General features: G+C 43.8%; 1 protein-coding gene across 12 annotated transcripts in view; it reads left to right on the top strand.

Moving 5' to 3' along the window:
- Positions 1-25,900, top strand: part of LOC106561933 (MAP kinase-activating death domain protein) — a 90,341-nt gene that overhangs the window by 34,463 nt on the left and 29,978 nt on the right. For 10 of the 12 annotated variants that reach the window (XM_045688981.2, XM_082957716.1, XM_082957715.1 and 7 more), the window contains exons 5-17: positions 4,990-5,121; positions 5,569-5,682; positions 6,322-6,402; positions 9,880-10,052; positions 13,805-14,040; positions 18,242-18,401; positions 18,941-19,041; positions 19,394-19,614; positions 19,849-20,102; positions 20,370-20,509; positions 20,900-21,013; positions 23,552-23,611; positions 25,539-25,653. In XM_045688981.2, coding sequence (XP_045544937.2) covers positions 4,990-5,121; positions 5,569-5,682; positions 6,322-6,402; positions 9,880-10,052; positions 13,805-14,040; positions 18,242-18,401; positions 18,941-19,041; positions 19,394-19,614; positions 19,849-20,102; positions 20,370-20,509; positions 20,900-21,013; positions 23,552-23,611; positions 25,539-25,653 — 1,901 coding nt within the window. The remainder of the gene's footprint in view (positions 1-4,989; positions 5,122-5,568; positions 5,683-6,321; positions 6,403-9,879; positions 10,053-13,804; positions 14,041-18,241; positions 18,402-18,940; positions 19,042-19,393; positions 19,615-19,848; positions 20,103-20,369; positions 20,510-20,899; positions 21,014-23,551; positions 23,612-25,538; positions 25,654-25,900) is intronic. The other 2 variants (XM_082957712.1, XM_082957714.1) reach the window with 2 other exon arrangements.

Here is a 25,900-nt window from a genome sequence, read left to right on the forward strand (position 1 = left end):
GTCAGTTGGTGCAGTCGGTGATCAGCGACTCAGGAGAATTTATGTTCTCAAACAACTCTGGGCACGTTCGACATTTCAGCCGACTTTAAAGGCAAGTCGAGACTGACTGATCTACAAATCACCTTGCATCATAAATAACTGCTCAATATTATTTGTAGATCAGTCAGTCACAATTAACCCATGATACATCAAGCACGGCCTCTGCCTTAAATAAGGCTATTGCTCAGTCACAAATCAACCCATTTGCCTCCTAGGTGTGTCAGTGGAATGAGTACTGTTGTGTGCGTGTGTGTGTGTGTGTCCCTGGCCTCAACAGCTAAACTCAGCAAAAAAGAAAAGTCCTCTCACTGTCAACTGCGTTTATTTTCAGCAAACTTAACATGTGTAAATATTTGTATGAACATAACAAGATTCAACAACTGAGACATAAACTGAACAAGTTCCACAGACATGTGACTAACAGAAATGGAATAATGTTTCCCTGAACAAAGGATGGGGGTGGGGGTGTCAAAATCAAAAGTAACAATCAGTATCTGGTGTGGCCACCAGCTGCATTAAGTACTGCAGTGCATCTCCTCATTGTCTTCACCAGATTGGCTGTTCTTACTGTGAGATGTTACCCCACTCTTCCACCAAGGCACCTGCAAGTTCCCGGACATTTCTGTGAGGGAATGGCCCTAGCCCTCACCCTCCGATCCATCAGGTCCCAGATGTGCTCAATAGGATTGAGATCCGGGCTCTTCGATAGCCATGGCAGAACACTGACATTCTTGCAGTGTCTTGCAGGAAATCACGCACAGAACGAGCAGTATGGCTGGTGGCATTGTCATGCTGGAGGGTCATGTCAGGATGAGCCTGCAGGAAGGACACCACAAGAGGGAGGAGGATGTCTTCCCTGTAAAGCACAGCGTTGAGATTGCCAGCAATGACAACAAGCTCAGTCCGATGATGCTGTGACACACCGCCCCAGACCATGATGGACCCTCCACCTCCAAATCGATCCCGCTCCAGAGTACAGGCCTCGGTGTAACACTTATTCCTTCAACGATAAACGCGAATCCGACCATCACCCCTGGTGAGACAAAACCGCGACTCATCAGTGAAGAGCACTTTTTGCCAGTCCTGTCTGATCCAGCGACGGTGGGTTTGTGCCCATAGGTGACGTTGTAGCCATTCTTATTTTATTTTTTAAAATCTTTTATTTAACTAGGCAAGTCAGTTAACAACAAATTCTTATTTTCAATGACGGCCTAGGAACAGTGGGTTTACTGCCTTGTTAAGGGGCAGGACGACAGATTTTTTACCTTGTCAGTTCGGTGATTCGATTTTGCAACCTTGCGGTTACAAGTCCAACGCTCTAACCACTAGGCTACCTGGCAGGCTGTTCAAAACTTTTATGAGATTTGTTTTATTCTGTGTAATTTTCATTGGCCAAATTAAATTCCAACTAATGCTGTTTGCTGCAATATAATATCCTGCTTATATTTTCCATATAAAAGTTTGAGTGACTTACTTTTGATACAGTATTACATTAATGGAGTTTAGAAACTTTTGAAGGTTTGGTGTGGCTATTAGCCTGCAGGCCTATGATAAGAAGGCAGTGCGCACCGATAATCCAACTAACCCTTGACAGTTGAACTTGAGGTGAGGAAGAATGTTTTAGGCCTACCAGAGTTACTCCTATAATCTTACAATATAATGTCTATCTTTATAAAAAATATTGTAATTGAAAATTACGAATTGGCCGCCTTCTGTACGCCTATACTGTGCAGCAGATCTAGTAGCCTAGCTTATCTGACAAGGATAATGAAATGCATGTGAACAAGCATTGTGATTGGTTGACAGGCTTTCTAAGCCAAACTAAAGATCCTGTTTGGTAAGGGTTAACCTATGACGCAAAAATGGGAATATTGTTTTCTGTTCAATCTGAGAAAGTAATTTCGAAGCGCCACTGAACGGGCATTTTACTTTAACCACCATCGATAAAAAACAGTACTGTGCAGCCGTCTTCATCGACCTGGCCAAGGCTTTCGACTCTTGTCAATCACCGTATTCTTATCGGCAGAATCAACAGCCTTGGTTTCTCTAATGACTGCCTCCCCTGGTTCACTAACTACTTCTCAGATAGTTCAGTGTGTCAAATCAGAGGGCCTGTTGTCCAGACCTCTGGCAGTCTCTATGGGGGTACCACAGGGTTTAATTCTCGGGACGACTCTTTTCTCTGTATATATCAATGATGTCGCTCTTGCTGCGGGTGATTCTTTGATCCACCTCTACGCAGACGACACCATTCTGTATACTTCTGGCCCTTCTTTGGACACTGTGTTAACAAACCTCCAGACAAGCTTCAATGCCATACAACTCTCCTTCCGTGGCCTCCAACTGCTCTTAATTGCAAGTAAAACTAAATGCATGCTCTTCAACCGATCGCTGCCCGCACCTGCCCGCCCGCCTAGCATCACTACTCTGGACGGTTCTGACTTAGAATATGTGGACAACTACAAATACCTAGGTGTCTGGTTAGACTGTAAACTCTCCTTCCAGACTCATATTAAGCATTTCCAATCCAAAATTAAATCTAGAATCGGCTTCCTATTTCGCAACAAAGCCTCCTTCACTCATGCTGCCAAACATATCCTCGTAAAACTGACTGATCCTTGACTTCGGCGATGTCCTTTACAAAATAGCCTCCAACACTCTACTAAGCAAATTGGATGCAGTCTATCACAGTGCCATCCGTTTTGTCACCAAAGCCCCATATACTACCCACCACTGCGACCTGTATGCTCTCGTTGGCTGGTCCTCGCTACATATTCGTTGTCAAACCCACTGGCTCCAGGTCATCTATAAGTCTTTGCTAGGTAAAGCTCTGCCTTATCTCAGCTCACTGATCACCATAGCAGCACCCACCCGTAGCACGACCTCCAGCAGGTATATTTCACTGGTCATCCCCAAAGCCAACACCTACTTTGGCCGCCTTTCCTTCCAGTTCTCTGCTGCCAATGACGGGAACGAATTGCAAAAATCACTGAAGTTGGAGACTTATCTCCCTCACTAACTTTAAGCATCAGCTGTCAGAGCAGCTTACCGATCGCTGCAGCTGTACACAGCCCATCTGTAAATAGCCCATCCAACTACCTACCTCATCCCCCATATTTATTTTAGTTTTTCTGCTATTTTGCACACCAGTATTTCTACTTGCACATCCCATCTGAACATCTATCACTCCAGTGTTAATTGCTAAATTGTAATTACTTCGCCACTATGACCTATTTATTGCCTTACCTCCTTTCTTCATTTGCACACACTGTATACAGATTTTTCTATTGTGTTATTGACTGTACGTTTTGTTTATCCCATTTGTAACTAACTCTGTTGTTGTTTTTGTTGCGCTGCTTTGTTTTATCTTTGCCAGGTCGCAGTTGTAAATGAGAACTAGTTCTCAACTGGCCTACCTGGTGAAATAAAATGTAAAAAAATCTGTAAAGTAATGCAGCTTTTGAAGTTTGACTAAGGTCCATCACTAGGCGACTAGAACTGTCAATCAAATCTCTAGCTGCCTGCCTGCTGCCTGCCCACAAACCACTCTCCAAAAAAGTACTTTACAGTTTGCTATATACCGTGACTTACCATGACATTTAGTAGAAAGAAAACCCATTTTCATCTAGGAATCGACTCCAAAAATCCAGTATCCTTGGAATGAAGGAGACTGATTAGTTGGTTTACTTTCGAGAATATAAACACTCGCTTCTTTCATAGCTAGCTAGCGAGGGACGGAGAGAGGCACAGTATAGGAAGGTCGGCTACCAGGCAGACTGTCAGAACCGTGCACTAGGCCTACCAGCAATCAAAGCTGTATCTCACTGGAATGCTATATCTCGCAACTTCAGTAAAGCAGGGCCTATCATCAATGAATAGGCTAGGATATTCTACACGCAACAGACTGAAGGCTGAACACACACTTGCACCGTTAGTGAAGAGAAATAGCAGGCGAGCCAGCTGCACTGTGATTTAAATGTTGTAGAAAAAAATAAAATAAACATTGTTTTTCCATTGGGATCCTTAACATTAAGAAAGAACCCTAATATCTTTTTAACGTTTAAACATTCTCACCCCTACTATATATCCAACTCTTGATATTGAATAAAAGGGCCTACTCAAACATTTTGTTCAGTCTCACTAGATTATTAAAGACCAAGTCCCACACTACACATACACACATTTTATATGTAGCAGGGGTATTCAACTCTTGCCCTACGAGGTCCGGAACCTGCTGTTTTTTCTGTTCTACCTGATAATTAATTGCACACACCTGATGTCCCAGGTCTAAACAGTGCCTGCTTAGAGGGGAACAATGCGGAACAAAGCAGTGGAACTGGCTTTGAGGTCCAGAGTTGAGTTTGAGGGATATATAGTATACTACTCTTTACTCCTAAGCTAACATCCTGTGTTGTAAACTGCTTTTAAACCCAACTCTCATCCATTCTCAGTTCTTAACCCACCCACTCATACAGTCACTGCTGGAACCCTCCTTGGGTTGAAGTCACCACTGTAATCGTCACACTCCCTTATTCAGTCCCCTTGTTTCGCTGTCTGAACACCTGCAGTGACTACGCTCTACCCCCTTCCCATTTACTGTAAGAACAATATGTCAGGTTAACCTTGAAGGACCTCCTTTCGCTGTTCACGCTTAAACATGCCACTGTTTGTAGAGTGAAAACAGCAGATTTTGGTCTTACGTGGCTGTTGAAACAACCACACAACTAGTCAATGCTACATCTCTTATTGTGAAGGAATACAACTCTTTGGGAGAAAAATGAAGATACTTTCTCGGGTGGTAGTCATTGAATGTTATTGAATTTATCTTGTATGGAATAAACAGCATGTGATCACCTATGCCCAACAGTCTTCTCTCAGTATTTATTGTACATTTACAATTGAGACGTTCAAATGCACATCAAATAGTTTGTTTTGATTTGTGTCTTCCAGGTGGTCCTCCAGTCGCGGGACTACAATGCCCTGACCATGAGTGTCATGGCATTTGTAGCCATGATCTACCCCCTGGAGTACATGTTCCCTGTCATTCCCCTACTGCCCACCTGCATGGCCTCCGCTGAACAGGTACGTCAATCAAACCAATGACTGCAGTACTGGTAGTTGTAGTACTATTAGGAGAATAAATAGAGGGCTTTTTAATAGCTGGGAGCAGAGATTTTCTTTAAAGGGATGCACTTCTACACCAATGTTTGAAAAAATGGAGGAATTCCTGCGGCGTAATTGATTACCTTTGAAAGTTTCACTTTTTTATTTGGTTCATTTTGTCAGTTTTATCATCCATTGCTTTTTTTTGTTGTTGTCAAGGCATTTGTGATTGTAGTTGTTGAAGAAGAGATTAGTCCCTGTATTATGTTGGGGGTTTTACCTGGGAGTTGAATGCATGCCTAGTGGAGTTCTAGCTTTAGTTCTATGGTGTGAGGCTCCTCCTATTGGAGCTATTCTTGCTTGTGTGCTGGTTTGATTTTGTCTGATCGTGACGTCATACAATGTCCTTTCTCTCTCCTTTTGTAGCTTCTCCTCGCCCCCACCCCTTACATCATAGGTGTGCCTGCCAGCTTCTTCCTCTACAAATCCGATTTCAAAATGCCCGACGATGTGTGGCTCGTGGACCTGGACTGTAACAAGGTAAGTGCCCCAAAATGGAGGTGCGCTTCAGCGTCCCCGCAAACGGTCTCTGCAGATCTTTGCTATTCTTTGGCAGATCTATGCTATTATTCTGCACATCTATGCAATTATTCCGCAGAGCTATGCTGTTCCTTCGCAGATCTATGTTCCTTCGCAGATCTATGCTGTTCCCTACTCCATTTGAGTTCCATACAGCATTATCTCTGATTGGGAGACAAGATTCTAGACACTTGCTTGAGATTGTCTTTATTTTCACTGCTAAATCCCTTTTGGGGTTCAGTTCTCTCATTGTGACCGATATTGTGTTAGGCTAGATATCGACTTGATGCAGGAGGGAAAGGCCTTGCTCTTGTCATCCTCATTTCAGACCTGTGCAGAAACTGACTTCAACATAAAAGTCCTCCCTCTCTGTGAGACAGAGAGAGCATCAGTGTTTTCACTGCTAAAACGCCCACCCACATCCCAGTCTGTCTTTCTAGGGGCAAATTCCTTCCCTCTCATCTACTATTTAGTAGGTAATGGCGACAGATGTATGCTTTCATCATTTGAAGGGGTATTTGTGTACACTTGTATGTGTGTAGTGTACATGTTTTTTTTTGCTAACATTTGACAGTTTGAGCATGCTTTGTTGCTCCACAGGTCAAAGCACCCACCAATGCAGAGCACCTACCCCCTCTTCCCGAGCCAGAATCCACAGAACTCAAGAAACACCTGAAACAGGTAAATATAGCATATAGCCTGTCGCAACAGCACTATTTTCAGGGGTCGTTCATTAAGCGTGTATGTTAGCACTGCCAACCGTTAACTCTGTTTATTTCTACCTCTTGTATTGCTTTATTACATAAAAAAACCTGCCATATTACCGTATGTATTATGTTAACTATTTGTTTTCAAGTGATCACCTTCTCCTCTTTCAGCTTTTAGATATGTTTCAAGAGAGGTTTGATGAATTGCGCCAGGCACATCAGTGTCCTTGTTCTATGTACTAACTATGCATATAGTGTGGGAGCATTGTGGAGTTAAGCATTGTAATGTCCTAACGACAAGCGTTTTATTTTTGTATGTATTTTTTCCCCCTCTCTCTTTTCTTTGCATGCGCTAGCTCTTGGAGGTAAAAGCAGCTACTAGGTCTTACTCCCTGGGACCTCAGTAACAGCTGTAGCAGTAGAACTAACCAAATCCTCTAAGCCCAGAACCTCAAATAACAATACGTTGATTAGAAGCTGGTTCTGATTCACAAACCTCTCTTACTCGTGTTGTGAAATGCCAATCAAACGTTCCACTCTAGTACCACGTCACAGCTTAGCATTGTAACTAAAACCACCTTGAATTATCAGCGAGCATCTAGTTAACCCCAAGCTATCATTAGTACATTTTGCCATGAACTATTCCTACCCAACATTGTCATCGTCTAAGTTTATTTGATTTGAAAGTGTATATTAAGCACAAGATGCTTTATGAAGAAAAGTTACATGAAAAGAACAACAAAACATACATCCGCCATATGAACAAATGTCACATTTAAACATTCTAGGCATCATTCCTCATCGCCATTTAAAATGCGTCTCAACTCGTCACCAAATGTTCTTCAGCGGTAGTTTTTTTTAACATCCAAACCCACTAACCCCAATTTGAATCCCCAGTCATACCTCATCATGTTGAAGATCCCTGCATATCATAGTTTGTTGATATGCTTTGAATCAGAACCAGTGTAGTTATTTGTGTGTGATACACTTGGCCCTATCCCAGAGTGTGTGTGCGATTGATTAAGATAGACCTGTGTGTTGGCAGAGCCAAAAATCTGTTGTGGTAACAAGCCATTTGAGTGAAAAGATATGGGTAAAGGTGAGTTTTCATAGGTTCTATTGTTGTAAGGGTTAAAGCAGTCCTCAAAACAGTAACAAACAAGTGGTAGCTGGTAGGTCCTTGCAGTCCCACACAAAGAATGGGTTAGTATACACTGAGTGTACAAAACATTAGGTACACCTTCCTAATATTGAGTAGCACCCCCTTTTGCCCTCAACAGCCTCAATTCATCGGGGCATGGGATGCTGGGCCACTCCAATGCTTCCCACAGTTGTTAAGTTGGCTAGATGTCTTTTGGGTGGTGGACCATTCTTGAAAAACCCCTGCAGCGTTACAGTTCTTGACACACTCAAACCTGTGCTCCTGGCACCTACGACCATACCCCGCTCAAAGGCACTTAAATTTTGTATCTTGCCATTCACTCTCTGAATAGCACACATTCACAATCCATGTCTCAATTGTCTCACGGCTTAAAAATCTATCTTTAACCTGTATCCTCCACTTCATCTACACTGATTTTGAAGTGGATTTAACAAGTGACATCAATAAGGGATCATAGCTTTCACCTGGATTCACCTGGTCAGTATATGTCATGGAAAGAGCAGGTGTTTTTGTAATGTTTTGTACACCTAGTGTATGTCAGAATCTCACAGATTAAGAGATGGGAGAATTTGAGTTGAGGGGGTGTGTGTGTGTGTGTGTGTGTGTGTGTGTGTGTGTGTGTGTGTGTGTGTGTGTGTGTATGGACAGTGTAAACAAAAAGCCAAAAGGTTTTTAATTTAAAACAATTATTGTCAAGAGATCTGCTCCCTTCTGTGTCTCAGTGTCACCTCTCCATCGTAGCCACTGGTTATCCTCGCAGTTGGTAACCATCGATAGGCTCTTTAGTCTTCAGTGGCTAACTTGTTGTGTGGTGTGGTGAATTACTGTTCCTTTTTGTGTGTTGTGTTGTCGCACTCATGTTTGTTTGTGTCTCTCTCTCACTTGTCTCTGTCATGGTTTGTTCTCTTCCTCTCTTGCACCTCTTCTCTCTCTCTCTCTCTCTACTTCGCTACATCATTCTCTCTTGTTCTCTGGCTATGTCACAATTCTCTAAAACTGCCCCTTTCCTGTTCTCCCTTCTTTTGCAACCACTTAGCTGAAAGGACTGTATGTGAAAGCAACAAGGAGGCATCTCCATCTCCCCCACTAGCCCACTTATTGGCTAGTCAAGGTTCCGACGTCGCTTTCAAGCATCCCGTCCTTTCAGCTGTTTAGTAGTCAGGATTGAGAGGAGATGAGGAAAGGAAACCATTTAAAGGGAATTGGACCACACAGCCTCCTATCTTGACCCTTTTTGTCATGTGTGGTTTCAATTCTGCTCAGCAATTGGTCAGCTCAGCCTTTTCATGTGATCCTCTTCCTGGCATCTCTCTTGTCCCCCTCCTCCCCTTCCCTAGTGTCTGGTTAGGTTGACCGTGATCACCCAAAAGCAGATCTTCTCCTCTGACAATAAGGTTCCTAATTTCTCCTTCTGCGGAATGTGCCCATGCTCCTTGCACGAATATTCTTCCTAACCAAACTTAAATATTTTTGTTGTTGCTTGTTATTGTTTCAGTTTTCTCAAGTGTCATACACTATTGTTGAGATGTTGTAACAGACTGGCGGCATAGAGAGATATTTCGTAAGACCCACCACTGGCTGCTTAGTTTTGGCTTGATCATGCCTGAATGTATGCACATCTATCTTGTCATCAGTGAGTGTTTTTGTAAGCAAACAGTGGATATGCAGATTTTTGCTGTAACTCATAGGTTGCGTCCAGGACTGAACCTGGCCATCAAACGATCCACTGTGCTAACATCGTGCAAAACCCTGAATGAGTCTGCAGCAATCCCAGAGTGCTAGTGAATTCCCTCTGCTGTTACTTCTTCCGCCGACCTTCCGAAATGACGCTCCCATTTCAGGCATCTGCAAAAACATGCACTTTTCATATTCATTTGCTGGGGAAACGGGCTTCCTCATTTTATCCCACACACTCACCTGTCAGCTAATAACATAATCACATTGTGAGTCCTCCTAGCTTAGTCCTCGTGTTTTATTAATGATTTATTCTCAAATGAGAACTTACATCATACAGACAAAAAATTATAAAGCAGCACAATACATAAACAAATAAATGATAAGTTGTAACTCATTTTTATCCAATTTTGAGGTCTCCGAAACACTGTACTATTCTCTTGCACTGTTTTGAACCTCAAACAGACAGTTCCACACTGGTCCTAGTGAGACCATTCTGTTGCACTACCCTTCAGCTGATGCCTGAGGTGAGAGTGCCCCCTAGTGGGGCCGAGTGACCCCTCATCTCCACGACAGTGTGTTGATTAAAACCTTCCTCACCTCTACCCGCTCCAGGCCCTGGCCAGCATGAGTCTCAACACCCAGCCCATTCTGAACCTGGAGAAGTTCCAGGAGGGTCAGGAGTTACCCCTGCTCCCCCCCGGCCAGAACAAGGCGTCGCCCTCCTCCACCGAGTTCAACCCCCTCATCTATGGCAACGACGTGGACTCTGTGGATGTGGCCACCAGGCAAGGCTTGACTAAGTTTCTCTGTCCCTTTTTAAGTAGATCTCATATTATCCATGCAAGTCAATTTGTGAGGTTGGTTCAATTTGAACTTTGAGCCTAGCAGAATAATCCAGTCAGGATTTACTGCATGAGTTACTTGATGTGGAATAGAGTTCCATGTAGTCATGGCTCTATGTAGTACTGGTCGTCTCCTATAGTCTGTTCTAGACTTTGGGACTGTGAAGAGACCTCTGGTGGCATGTCTTGTGGGGTATGCATGGGTTGTGTGCCAGAAGTTCAAACAGTGCATTAAACATGCCAATACTTCTCATAAATACAAGTAGTGATGAAGTCAATCTCCTCCACTTTGAGCCAGGAGAGATTGACATGCATATTATTAATATTAGCTCTCTGTGTGCATCCAAGGGCTAGCCGTGCTGCCCTATTCTGAGCCAGTTGCAATTTTCCTAAATCCCTCTTTGTGGCACCTGACCACGACTGAACAGTAGTCCAGGTGTGACAAAACTAAGGCCTGTAGGAGCTGCCTTGTTGATAGTGCTGTTAAGAATGCAGAGCAGCGCTTTATTATAGACAGACTTCTCCCTATCCTAGCTACTGTTGTATCAATGTTGTATACGCTACCGGTCAAAAGTTTTAGAACACCTACTCATTCAAGGGTTTTTATTTTGACTATTCTCTACATTGTAGAATAATAGTGAAGACACAAACTATGAAATAACATGTATGGAATCATGTAGTAACCAAAAAAGTGTTAAACAAATCTAAAGATCTTGTACAACACTGTGTACTACTCCCTTCACAAAACAGCTCAAACTGCTCTAACTAGAATAGAAAGCGGAGTGGGAGACCACGGTGCACAACTGAGCAAGAGGACAAGTACATTAGTGTCTAGTTTGAGAAACAGATGCCTCACAAGTCCTCAACTGGCAGCTTCATTAAATAGTACCCGCAAAACACCAGTCTCAACGTGAACAGTGAAGAGGCGACTCCGGGATGCTGGCCTTCTAGGCAGAGTTGCAAAGAAAAAGCCATATCTCAGACTGGCCAATAAAAATAAAAGATTAAGATGGGCAAAAGAACAGACACTGGACAGAGGAAATCTGCCTAGAAGGCCAGCATCCCGGAGTCACCTCTTCACTGTTGACGTTGAGACTGGTGTTTTGCGGGTACTATTTAATGAAGCTGCCAGTTGAGGACCTGTGAAGCGTCTGTTTCTCAAACTAGACACTCTAATGTACTTGTCAACTTGCTCAGTTGTGCACTGGAGCCTCCCACTCCTCTTTCTATTCTGGTTTTGGCCAGTTTGCGCTGTTCCGTGAAGGGAGTAGTACACAGCGTTGTATGAGATCTTCAGTTTCTTGGCAATTTCTCACATGGAATAGCCTTCATTTCTCAGAACAAGAAGAGACTGATGAGTTTCAGAAGAAAGTTCTTTGTTTCTGGCCGTTTTGAGCCTGTAATCGAACCCACAAATGCTGATGATCCAGATACTCAACTAGTCTGAAGAAGGCCAGTTTTATTGCTTCTTTAAATCAGCACAACAGTTTTCAGCTGTGCTAACATAATTGCAAAAGGGTTTTCTAATGATCAATTAGCCTTTTAAAATGATAAACTTGGATTAGCTAGCACAACGTGCCATTGGAACACAGAAGTGATTGTTGCTGATAATGGGCATCTGTACACCTATGTAGATATTCCATAAAAAAATCTGTTTTTCGCTACAATAGTCATTTACTATATTAAAAATGTCTATGCTGTATTTCTGATTAATTTGATGTTAATTTAATGGACAAAAAATTTGCTTTTCTTTAAAAAACAAGGACATTTCTAAGTGACCTCAACTTTTGAACAGTATTCAAAAGTTTGAATATACACTGCTCAAAAAAATAAACGGAACACTTAAACAACACATCCTAGATCTGAATGAAAGAAATAATCTTATTAAATACTTTTTTTCTTTACATAGTTGAATGTGCTGACAACAAAATCACACAAAAATAATCAATGGAAATCCAATTTATCAACCCATGGAGGTCTGGATTTGGAGTCACACTCAAAATTAAAGTGGAAAACCACACTACAGGCTGATCCAACTTTTATGTAATGTCCTTAAAACAAGTCAAAATGAGGCTCAGTAGTGTGTGTGGCCCCCACGTGCCTGTATGACCTCCCTACAACGCCTGGGCATGCTCCTGATGAGGTGACGGATGGTCTCCTGAGGGATCTCCTCCCAGACCTGGACTAAAGCATCCGCCAACTCCTGGACAGTCTGTGGTGCAACGTGGCGTTGGTGGATGGAGCGAGACATGATGTCCCAGATGTGCTCAATTGGATTCAGGTCTGGGGAACGGGCGGGCCAGTCCATAGCATCAATGCCTTCCTCTTGCAGGAACTGCTGACACACTCCAGCCACATGAGGTCTAGTATTGTCTTGCATTAGGAGGAACCCAGGGCCAACCGCACCAGCATATGGTCTCACAAGGGGTCTGAGGATCTCATCTCGGTACCTAATGGCAGTCAGGCTACCTCTGGCGAGCACATGGAGGGCTGTGCAGCCCCCCAAAGAAATGCCACACCATGACTGACCCACCGCCAAACCGGTCATGCTGGAGGATGTTGCAGGCAGCAGAACATTCTCCACGGCATCTCCAGACTCTGTCACGTCTGTCACGGGTTCAGTGTGAACCTGCTTTCATCTGTGAAGAGCGCAGGGCGCCAGTGGTGAATTTGCCAATCTTGGTGTTCTCTGGCAAATGCCAAACGTCCTGCACGGTGTTGGGCTGTAAGCACAACCCCCACCTGTGGACGTCGGGCCCTCATACCACCCTCATGGAGTCTGTTTCTGACCGTTTGAGCAGACACATGCACATTTGTGGCCTGCTGGAGGTCATTTTGCAGGGCTCTGGCAGTGCTCCTCCTGCTCCTCCTTGCACAAAGGCGGAGGTAGCGGTCCTGCTGCTGGGTTGTTGCCCTCCTACGGCCTCCTCCACGTCTCCTGATGTACTGGCCTGTCTCCTGGTAGCGCCTCCATGCTCTGGACACTACGCTGACAGACACAGCAAACCTTGCCACAGCTCGCATTGATGTGCCATCCTGGATGAGCTGCACTACCTGAGCCACTTGTGTGGGTTGTAGACTCCGTTTCATGCTACCACTAGAGTGAAAGCACCGCCAGCATTCAAAAGTGACCAAAACATCAGCCAGGAAGCATAGGAACTGAGAAGTGGTCTGTGGTCTCTACCTGCAGAACCACTCCTTTATTGGGGGTGTCTTGCTTATTGCCTATAATTTCCACCTGTCGTCTATTCCATTTGCACAACAGCATGTGAAATTTATTGTCAATCAGTGTTGCTTCCTAAGTGGACAGTTTGATTTCACCGAAGTGTGATTGACTTGGAGTTGCATTGTGTTGTTTAAGTGTTCCCTTTATTTTTTTGAGCAGTATATTTTGATTTAACACTTTTTTGTTTGTTCCATATGTGTTATTTCTAAGGTTTGATGTCTTCATTATTATTCTACAATATAGTAAAAATAAAGAAAAACCCTTGAATGTGTTCTAAAACTTTTGACCGGTAGTGTATGACTCAACAAAGTCATAATGTCATGTGAAACAATGTGTTTAATTTGAGCCTCATATCAAAGACGCATGTCTCTCGAATGTAAACTTGATAAACAAGAAAGCTTTTTGAATTGAATTAAATATGACTCAATTGAAGCGTTAACACACTCACCTTTCCTTCTTTCTCCAACAGAGTTGCCATGGTACGGTTCTTCAACTCCCCCAACGTGCTCCAGGGTTTCCAGATGCACACACGTACGCTACGCCTCTTCCCCCGGCCTGTTGTGGCATTCCAGGCCACGTCCTTCCTGGCCTCACGGCCCCGACGCTCAGGCTTCGCTGAGAAGCTGTCGCACACCCAGGCCGTGGAGTACTATGGCGAGTGGGCCCTCAACCCCACCAACCTGGCCTTTCAGAGGATCCACAACAGTAAGTCCCTTACCCTATCCTACACACCTGCTGTACTGCATATACCATGCACTGACTGACAATTGGTGTATTTGTGTTTAGAGCTGACCCGAACCATACTGTGCTAGCTTGGATATTTATAGTGTGAAGTAAAGTGTAGCCCTTTACACTCGTACCCATATACGAGTTGAAAATTGCAGATTTGTGCACTAATTGTCTAAATTGGAACATAGTACAGTAACACACTATATATGAAGTTAGAGCTCTGGCTCTGCGCTTCACAGATGACGCGGATGCTACACTATAGGACTGTTTTGCTAGCACAGACTGGATTATGTTCCAGAATTCATCCAATGGCATTGAGGAATACACCGCCTCAGTCATCGGCTTCATCAATAAGTGCATCGATGACGTCATCCCCACAGTGACTGTACGTACATATCCCAACCAGAAGCCATCGATTGCAGGCAACATCCGCATCGAGCTAAAGGCTAGAGCTGCTGCTTTCAAGGAGCGGGAGAACAATCCGGACGCTTATAAGAAATCCCTCTATGCTCTCAGACGAACCATCAAACAAGCAAAGCGTCAATACAGGATTAAAATTGACTTCTACTACAGCGGCTCTGACGCTCATCGGATGTGGAAGGGCTTAAAAACTATTACGGGCTACAAAGGGAAACCCAGACGCGAGCTGCCCAGTGACGCGAGCCTACCAGACGGGCTATATACCTTTTATGCTCGCTTCAAGGCAAGCAACACTGACGCATGCACGAGAGCACCAGCTGTTCTGGATGACTGTGTGATAACGCTCTCGGTAGCCGATATGAACAAAACCTTTAAACAGGTCAACATTCACAAAGCCGCTGGGCCAGACGGATTACCAGAACGTGTACTCAAAGCATGCGCGGACCAACTGTCAAGTGTCTTCACTGATATTTTCAACCTCTCCCTGACCGAGTCTGTAATACCTACATGTTTCAAGCAGACCACCATAGTCCCTGTGCCCAAGGAAGCGAAGGTAACCTGCCTAAATGATTACCGCCCCGTGGCACTCACGTCGGTAGCCATGAAGTGCTTTGAAAGGCTGGTCATGGCTCACATCAACGGCATCCTCCCAGACACCCTAGACCCACTCCAATTCGCATACCGCCCCAACAGATCCACAGATGACGCAATCTCAATCGCACTCCACACCGCTCTTTCTCACTTGGACAAAAGGAACACCTATATGAGAATGCTGTTCATCGACTAGAGCTCAGCGTTCAACACTATAGTGCCCACAAAGCTCATCACTAAGCTAAGGACTCTGGGACTAAACACCTTCCTCTGCAACTGGATCCTGGCCTTCCTGATGGGCTGCCCCCAGGTGGTAAGAGTAGGCAACGATACGTCTGCCACGCTGATCCTTAACACTGGGGCTCCTCAGTGGTGTGTGTGCTTAGTCCCCTCCTGTATTCCCTGTTCACCCACGACTGTGTGGTCAAACACGACTCCAACACCATCATTAAGCTTGCTGACGACACAACAGTGGTAGGCCGGATCACCGACAATGATGAGACGGCCTATAGGGAAGAGGTCAGAGAACTGGCAGTGTGGTGCCAGGACAACAACCTCTCCCTCAATGTGAGCAAGACAAAGGAGCTGATGGTGGACAACAGGAAAATGCAGGCCGAACAGGCCCCCATTAACATCGACGGGGCTGTAGTGGAGCAGGTCGAGAGTTTCAAGTTCCTTGGTGTCCACATCACCAACGAACTTTCATGGTCCAAACATACCAAGACAGTCGTGAAGAGGGCACGACAAACCTTTTCCCCCTCGGGAGACTGAAAAGATTTGGCATGGGTCCCCAGATCCTCAAAAGGTTCTACAGTTGCACCATCGAGAGCATCCTGACCAGTTGCATCACCGCCTGGTATGGCAACTGCTTGGGCATCTGACCGTAAGGCGCTACAGAGGGTAGTGCGAACGGCCCAGTACATCACTGCGGCCAAGCTTCCTGCCATCCAGGACCTCTATAACAGGCGGTGTCAGAGGAAAGCCCATAAAATTGTCAGAGACTCTAGTCACCCAAGGTATAGACTTTTCTCTGCTACCGCACGGCAAGCGGTACCGGAGCGCCAAGTCTAGGACCAAAAGGCTCCTCAGCAGCTTCTACCCCAAGCCATAAGACTGCTGAACAATTAATAAAAATCGCCACCGGACAATTTACATTGAACCCCCCCCCCCCCCCCCCTTTTTGTACACTGCTGCTACTTGCTGTTTGTTTGTTACCTATGCATAGTCACTTCACCACCACCTACATGTACAGATTACTTCAACTAGCCTGTACTCCGCACACTTGTTGTGTTACTTTTTATTATTACTTTTTATTTTAGACTACTTGGTAAGTATTTTCTTCTTCTTGAACTGCACTGTTGGTTAAGGGCTTGTAAGTAAGCATTTCACGGTAAAGTCTACACTTGTTGTATTCGGCGCATGTGGCAAATAAAGTTTGATTTGATTTGTATGGGTTTTGACTGACAGACGTTCTGAACTTGAGCATCAAGCGACTAGAAGTTGCTCCCTTCCCTCCTGGTAATTGGACAACTTTAGCACATTTTTGGTTGTCTTAGTGAGGGAAATGCTGTAAATAAAGATGCCTCTATGTATTTTGAAAGATGAGACGTTGAGGATTATAATAAGTACCGCTTTAGTGTCATAAAAGCAAGCCAAACAACCGTGAGTCCAAATGTGCACTTCACATTTCCAAATTCTAAAAATCATATACGGTGTCAATGTTAATGGTCACTATGTTTGATGTACAGTTACAATAAGACATGGCATCATCCCGTAGGTTGTTCTGATCAGAATGAGCCTACGTTTGTTTATTGTGAAGGAAAATTGCCGCAGGACACGCATCCGAATGCACTAATGACTCCTTTCTATGCGCACCAAAATGATACTCTGTTTGTTGTGAAAGCCTGATTAGTATTTTAGAACTTAGCTAGTCATGTTGGCAATGGAACAAGCTTTCAAATAATGCACATCTGGCCCAGATTGCGATTTTTATAACGGGCCGTTTCTGCATTGAGTTAACAACAACAGGAATTGTGTGATTGCAGGGGTTCCGTTCCATGCGATACGACTACCAGGGTTCTTGCTACAGTTCCTCAACGGCACAGCAGGAGAGCTCCAACAAAGTACCTGTGTAGTTGAAGACTCTTCTTTTGAGTCTTAAAAGTGCATTGAAATTGCTTAGGAACTGTGCACACTTTAGAAAGGTGTGTAGCCACCTAGTCCCTCCTCAAACCCTTGTCATTTTTTTTGGACCTACCCCACATTTTCCAGTAATAGTCTTATGTTACTGAATGTATCCAGAGTATTTACAAATGCGGCAGATGTACAGTAAATGTAAAATGCACATGAAATCAACAGTGTAATGTTTGGATTCAGTCTTATGAAGTGAACTGTTGTGTACTAACCTTTCGTCTCATACTTTTCCAATTATCTCCAAACTGTTCCCTTTCAATTGCTCCCATTGTTATGTATATGCTTGTCATATTTCTTCTGTAAGAAACATTTCAATTTAGCCCTATCCATAAGCCAATTTCCACGTGTAAAGGGGTTAAGTAAAAAGTTAATTATGTTATCAATTATTGCACTTTCTTTAGGTCAAATGTGAATATACTCTGTGTACAAAACATTAGGAACACCTTCCTAATATTGAGGTGCACCCCCTTTTGCCCTCAGAACAGCCTCAAGCCACAGGAATGCTGGCCCATGTTGACTCCAATGCTTCCCACAGTTGTTGGCTGGATGTTCTTTGGGTGCTGGACCATTCTTGATACACACAGGAAACTATTGAGCATGAAAAATCCAGCAGCGTTGCAGTTCTTGACACAAACCGGTGTGCCTGGCACCTACTACCATACCCCGATCAAAAGCACATCAATATTTTGTCTTGACCATTCACTCTCTGAATGGCACACATACACAATCTATGTCTCAATTGTCTCAAGGCTTAAAAATCCTTCTTTAATCTATATCCTTCCCTTCATCTACACTGACTTGAAGTGGATTTAATTGGTGACATCAATAAGGGATCATAGCTTTCACCTGGATTCAACTGGGCAGTCTGTCATGGAAAGAGCAGTTGTTCCAAATGTTTTGTGCACTCAGGTATAGCGATACAGGCAGTTTGAAGGTTTCATAGTGTTTCTGAGCATACCTCTGTGTTCTACAGACGTGTATGACCCATCTTTAATCGGAGACAAGGGCAAGTGGTACGCCCACCAGCTGCAGCCAGTGTTCTACCGCGTGTACGACGGCAGCTCCCAGCTGGCCGAGGCCATGAGCGGACCCTTAGAAGATGAGGCCAACGACTCGGACCCCACAGACGACAGGTAAAAAACAGGACCTCCACAGTTGGAAGGTATAATGGTTTTTTGATACTACTGTGATAATATAATTGACAAAATGTTAAATTAAAGATTTTTTTCAGTGCCAGGTACTGTCAACGGTCTAAAAGCAATTTTGCAATGTGGAAAACATGTTAGTGCGCCATTTAGCTGCATAAAAAAACTAGATCTGAAAGGAGGTCCTTTCCAGTGTTTGATCTGTGTACGTGTGCATCATTTGTGTGTTTGTGTGTGTGCAAGTGCGGCCGACGGAGACATAGCAGAAGAAGCAGCATGGTAGGCTATGGAATGTTGATAGACAACACATTAGCCACTAGATTGCGAACTCTAAACATTAACCAGTAGATTTGCTGGTTCGCTCAATAGTTAGCTTGCTAGTCTTGCTAGAAATGATGTATGAGTTGAGGTTAATTTTAGTCTGAGAAAGGTTTAGTTAGCGTTTTTCAGTTAGCCTTCTGTAGACATGTAAGATGTCACCAAGATGGTGTCCGGGGTAATGCTACTCTGTTTTGTCTCCGTGACAGCGACAGTGAGGCTGGCTACGATGACTCCAGCTCTTCCTACTCGTCACTTGGAGACTTGGTGAGCGAAATGATCAAATGTGACATCCAAAGGGACACGCCAAGTAAGTATCTGTGCCATTTCACCAAGGCTGCATTTACCCAGGCAACCCAATTCTATTATTTTGCCCAATTTATTGGCAAAAGAGCTGATCTGATTGGTCAAAAGACCAATAAAGTGAAAAAAAGATCAGATTTGGGCTGCCTGTGTAATTGCAGCCCAAGAACCACCCAGCTTACACATACTTATTGTTATTACAAAAAACGGTAAATTCCCCTGATTATAATAACCGACAATCTTGAAAAATGGCAACCTAAAATGACCAATTCCTTTCAGAAACAGTCACTAGCTAAACATTCTGTTTTGTGACCCTTTGGCCATCAATACTAAGTAATATCTGTCTTTTGATGTCGTAGACCTGGATCCCCCTACCCACGCTGCACTGGGAGACGCCAGCGAAGTGGAGTTCCAGGACTTCCAGGAGTTCAAGGGAGGAGACGGTCCCCTCCCCCAAGAGAAGGCACTGCCCGAGGGGGGCGACGGAGCTCCTGAACTTCCTGATGGACAAGCCCTCCGCTCGAGCTCCAGCACAACCGCCAGCTCCAGCCCCAGCACAGTCATCCAGGGAGTCAACATTGTCAGTGAACCGCTCAATTTACACCAGTTTAAAATTATGCAGTTAACACGATATATGTTTTTAGCAACTGCCATTTTTGGCAACTTAGGGTTTGAATTTGAGAACATGAGAACATATTGGCAATAATTATATCTTTGCTTGAGTTTTTTTTTCTTTTTCTGCCTCATAAAGTGCCAATCTCATGTATTTAATATCAACCATTCGTGTCCATTGATTGATGTTCATTTTGTCCAGGAGCAGGCAGAACCAGTGGAAATGGAGGCATTGGCCAGTGCAGCTCTACAGAACCCTGTCCCGGGATTGGGCGCTCCGCCCTTCTCCAGACCTCCCCTAGACGCCGCCCCGGTGGGACCAGCCAATAAGAAGGGAGAGTACGACAACCCCTACTTTGAGCCTCAGTATGGCTTCCCTGCTGAGGAGGACCCTGAGGCAGAAGACCAAGAGGAGACGTACACGCCCCGGTTCAACCAGAACCTCAATGGCAACAAGTACATTACAACACACCTACGTTACAACACACCTACGCCATAACGATGTACACACAAACAAGCATCATAAGCCACACATTCTGCAAACATAGTTAAAAAAAAAAACTGTGATGTATACATCTCTTAAACACACACACCCAATTAAGTCTCAGCTTCTGAATTCTGCATCTGTGATATGCCTCTGGTGTAGCAGTCGAAAAACTAAGCTAACAGAGCGTGACAGACCTCTAACAGAACCAGATCTCGAATACTTTTTCTGCTCCACAGAGTCCAACGCCCCCTGAGGCCCAGCAGCCTAAAGCTGCCCGGAGAGTCGGACGGAGAGGGCGACTCCCGCAACAGTTCTCCAAACTCCACCATCTCCAACAACAGCAGCGATGGCTTTGGGGGCCTCATGTCCTTTGCCAGTGAGTCTCCTTAACCAGGGTCTATTTCAGTTGTGTGATAATCACAGATCTGAAAGGGCTGGATAGGTGACGGTTACACTTTGTCCTCCAAAGCGGAGCTTTTTTGCCCTTCTGCTCGTCTATCCTGTCCTATGGGATCTTTGAACACTGAAGGGGGGAATGTGTAAGGGTTACCCAGCGGGGAATACTGGTCTTCTCAACCAGGAAGACAACCAGAAATGTACAGTTTACAACCAGAAATTGACAATATTTGCCAGCTAGGTAGGGACTGAAATGGAACTTGATGTTGGGCTGCTAATCATCATAGGTAATACTATAGGATGGTGAGACATGGTCAAATGTTGGTTTCTTTGATCGACTTCATCAGCGACTCTCTCTCTTTCACTGCAGGTAATCTGTACAAGAACCACGGCACCAGCTTTAGCCTCTCCAACCTGTCTGTACCCAACAAGGCGGGGCTGAGGGAGAAGGCTGCTGGGGCTGGGCCCTTCCCCAATCTCAAAGGTACAGGACTAATGCAGCCCTTTGCCCTGTTTTGTCCACCTTTCACGTTATCGTCACTCATCCTTCATCTCTCTTTCTATCTCTGACTTTTATCCATCTCATCTCCTTTTCCATTTCACTCTCTGGGGCTGTATTCCCCTCTTATCTGTTTTCTGTACAATTTTTGTGCCCTACAGCCGATTGTGATCAGGTTTGTCAGTTGAAGGCAGTAGAGGCAGGCTGTCTACTAAAACAAAGCCTTTCAAAGTTCAAAGGGTTGTCATACAGCTCTTGCAGTGGTTACAAAGTGTAAATGTTTTTGTTTAGTCATGGGCATTAAAAATAATATTTGGAGTGCAAATTTCTTCAATATTTTATACACCGTATCGTGTCTGCTATTTATCTTGATAAGACACATTGAGCATAAGCTACAGTAAACTTAATCATTTAAAGTAACTGTCCAGTGTTTCCAGATTTCTTTGAAATTTGACCAATAATTAATTACAATATGAGAAATAGTTTTAATTCAGTTTTTTTAAATTGTATTAAGTGTGTTTAAAAGCAGCTTTTCTTTGTTTTGAATTATGTGGGCTTACCCCAACAACAGAATGGTGTCGGAGTATACAAGTCATTAAAACCACTGTAGACCACTGATTGGCAAGCTCAATGAGCCGACATGATGTCATGTTCTATGAGGAAATAACAGGCATTTTTTAAACGCCAAACATTTTTTAAACTGTTTGACTTTGAGGTGGGGTTTTTGAAGTGTTTTTTTCCCAATTTATACTTTGGCCACAAATACAAGTATGGGATGAGTTAACAACATGATTCGGGTATAAGTTAACAGAATATTACCTTTAAAAGTAAGATTTTCACTGGACAGTTAGGCCTACTTTAACCTGGTGTGGAGAAGGAAGGAGAGTAGATGACATAATAATGTGTAACTCTGACTGACATGTTGAACTTCTTTAACATCAGAATATTTCTTCCTCAATGACTTGCTTTGTTTGCACTAAGTAGAGTTAGTATTGACAGTATGTCAAGTAAGCATTCAGTGCTCATGCTGAAATGTCTGGCAAGCCAGTTTAGGCTGGCTACACAGTATTAGCATTTATGCAACTTTACATTGTAGATTTTTATTTTCTTTCCTTTTGCCTTTTCCCCTCTAATTATTTTTAATTTACAAAAATATAGAATATTTAAATTTTGACATAGAGGAGGAAATTGAGGAAGGTTTGTAGAAATCTTTATTTGGATTTTTTTTTTTAGAATGAATAGACTTTCATTCTAAATTTGTATTTGTCCGTCTGTGGACTGTCATGTTGATGTAAGTCAGGCAATAGGTGGATATTGAGGACCCCGTTTTCAATGTTCCCAATCCCACATGGTTGCCTGATTTTTGTTATGGGAACATTTGTGAAAGAAAAGAAGAAATGCATGTGTTAAATTCAATAGCCCCACGCTGTGTGGGACAGCTGCCATAGCAAACCAACGTTTGTTTCCTTTTTCCTTTTGATGCTGATTTTGTTTTGTCTTGACTGTTCAGATGACAGCCCGACTAGTACCCCGGGTAGCCCGGGTCCAGACAGTCCGGGTATGTTATTGTCTGGTGTGGTAGTTTGTTTTGCCCTACAACTAGCTCCACCTTTGACCCTTATTCGATCCTACCTATCTGAGTCCATGTTACTCAGGTTGCATACTAGGAGATATACCTGTGTTTTCATTTATGTATATCCATATCCTTCCCTCTGTTTCCTTGTTATTCCTCTCTGTGTGGTGGGAGTCTGATGCGCTACGATGCACACATTTATATACGACAGATCTCTTAATTTGCATACATATTATCCCCTTTTTATGTGGCATTTTCACATTTTGTGTTTTTCTCTTGGTTTCCCAGCAGGGTTGGGGTCAAGTCCGTTTTCAATTCCACTCAATATTTGAAGATGAATTGACATTCAGTTCCTGAATGGCAAATTACCCATTGCTTTCGATGAGGCTTTTTCATTTCATCGACTGAAGTACAATTGATTACCCAAGTGGACTGGAATTGAAATGAAACTGGCATGACACCTGATCTCCTTGCTCCTGTGCAGTCTGTTGCCTTGCTTGCTCGCTTGTTCGGTGGCTCCCCATCGTTCTTGTGTGTTCTCCGTCTGAGGTCTCTGTGGTCCGAGAGCCCGTAAACTCGCTCTCTTCTGGACATAGACACTGAAAAAAATTGGCAAATGCTTTCTCCCACCCCTAGATGGTCTAAAAAGATATAGGGGTCCTAACAATCACCACATGTAAGATTGGTCATGAAATGTAATGGCTATAACCTTTTTGAGATTAAGTCACAAAAAATTTTTGTTGTAAGAAATGTCCTTCCCCCTTCCTTGGTCTGTCTCCCTCGTTCTTTGTTTTTCTTCCTCTTTTTATTTTCTGCACTCTGTGCGCTCTGTCAATGTGTTGCTGTGCATGTGGGTTGTGGGTTGATGTTCAGACTGGTTCGGTCTGGGCCGGTGTCCCTCTCTGTCCCTCTTTCCACTTCTCTGCACTAATTCTGGGTTTTGTGTCCAGTATTTGGACTAAATTCTCTAATGGAGATTATTACAGAGGCCGGTCCGGTGAGTGGAGAAGGTGGGTTCCGCCCTTCTAAAACTGCGTGGGCTGCATGCTTCTCCTAGCCAGTCAACTACATCTCCCAGCATCCTCCTCGCTCACCCTCTCACTCCTCTGTCACCTGACGTGCACCATCGAGAGATCATTCATCGTCATACGTCGAGTCTGTCCTGTTGTCTTTCACCATCCACAGTGACTGTTCCCCCCAATCACTAACCTTTTGCCGAGTCACTCCACCCATCCACACGTCTTTGTGTTAGTTTGGGTTGGGCCTTCACGATCTTAAGCTTGTTAGAAGCTGTGCATCCCATATTGACAATTGTGAAGATGATGCCATTAATTTTTTTTGTGTGTGTGCCAATGTAAGTCTCTGCATTCCACAGTATTGTATGGGACCTGACAAGATGTTGATTCGAGTTGGTCAACATCAGCTTTCCCATTATTCTCCAAGCCAAGCAAGAAGCTATATTTGCTTGTTTGGCCACCTCTTTGGTCTCACACATACACACCTAGACCTCCCATCACCTTGCCAGTGGAGGCAGGCCTTAGCCAATCAAAACTGCTACCCTGTAGGTAAGGCATGACAGTGCTGTGAGTTAGTTTTAAACACTGTTTCATTGATAATTGAATTAAGGAGTGCGGTCTCGCAGCACCAAGAGTGCTGTTCTGTCTTACTTCCAAAACTCATAGTCACCAGTTTTGATTGGAGTTGTCATTGGACACTTAGCTGGCTTTGTGGTTACTGAGCATCTGTACCAGTACCACAGTGATCAAATGGAATGGAATTGTTTGAAGTGCTTTGATGCATGTTGTACAACTTATGGACGTTGCCTCGGAAAATGTGGGGCAAAATGGCATCGTTGTCAGGTGAGGTCTTTGGTAACATGCGGTCATAGAGCCTACAATAAGGCCTACGTAATGCCATGGCAAAATTGGATATACCGGTAACAGCCGGTGTCTGTTTATGACAAGGACCCAATGCATTTTTGGTGGATGTATTTATTTGTATCCTCACATTCCAGACATTAGCTTAAATGTTCAAAGTGTCAAACAGGCTACCCACTGGGCAAAAACTGGTTGAATCAACATTGTTTCCACGTCATAAAAAAAAAAAGTGTGATGTTGAATCACCGTGGAAAACTGATTGGATTTGCAAAAGTCATCAACGTAAGGGGAATACATTTTTTGTTGTTGATTCTCTTTAGTTGACAACTCAACCAAATGTAAATCAAAAATAGACATTGAACTGAGGTCTGCCCAGTGGGTAAGCTACATAGGCGCAACAATATTATAATCAGTTTGATAATAATATTGTTCACAGGCCAAATCTCTGCAGGGGATCCACCATAATGTATGCCATGGCACTGTGTGTTCATGTGAGTGTCTGTCAAACTGTACAAGGTGACTAATAGTATGAACACTACAGTGTGGAGCTATCCGTTAGCCGTGTGTGTGATTGTCGACCCATCTTTATTTTTTGTTATTTTTCTGCATGACACACACCTTGTCTTGTTGCCATGCAGATCCCGCTCCAATCTGACCTCGCCTCTGTTCTCTGCCAATGTGTGATGCCCAAACGCAGCGCCATTTTGACTCCTTCTGTGTGACGTCCCAGTTGATCTGTCCCTCACCTTTTAGTGTCTGAATATGAAACCTGTAGCTCAGCTAGTCATTAGCTAGTGTCCCTGCCACTGAAATTGTATGTGTGTGAGTGTGTCCTTTCATGTATGCAGGATGTGTCCCATCTTTGTCTGTTAGTCTTTGATGTGGTTTTCTAATTAGTACATCGTAGACTGTGATTTGGGGGCTTTGTAGTGAAGTGTATAAGCTCCTCCTGTATCAAGTTGGCTAGTATTTCTGTTTGTATGGCTCCGATTTGTCGTTGGTTTTGTGTTTTCCATGGTATTTACTATAGAGACCTCACTGTTCTATATGGCTCCTGCAGGAGGCGCCCGCGGTCCCCCCAGGGCCCTTGTTGACCAGAAGTCATCAGTCATTAAGCACAGTCCCACAGTCAAGAGAGAGTCCCCTTCGCCCCAGGGTCGTGCCAACAACACCAGGTACCAGACCCCTATGAGACTGTATTACCAGGACTTTGCTGTCATGGCATTCTTTGACAACTCACGCTGACTGCCATATTTGAATTAGTTTACCACCTTCATGGCATATGTCTTCATGGTATCATGTTGGCCATCAAAAAACAAAAGCTGGTTGTCATAAACTTTCTTGCCAATATAATGTCAAATGACAGACCTGGATAGGTGATATATCAATCCCCCTTTAGGAGAAGGGTTGTCTAACTTAAGA

The sequence above is a fragment of the Salmo salar genome, chromosome 11 (assembly GCF_965601325.2).
Source record: "Salmo salar chromosome 11, fSalSal1, whole genome shotgun sequence".
In the NCBI taxonomy this organism is placed as follows: Eukaryota; Metazoa; Chordata; class Actinopteri; order Salmoniformes; family Salmonidae; genus Salmo; species Salmo salar.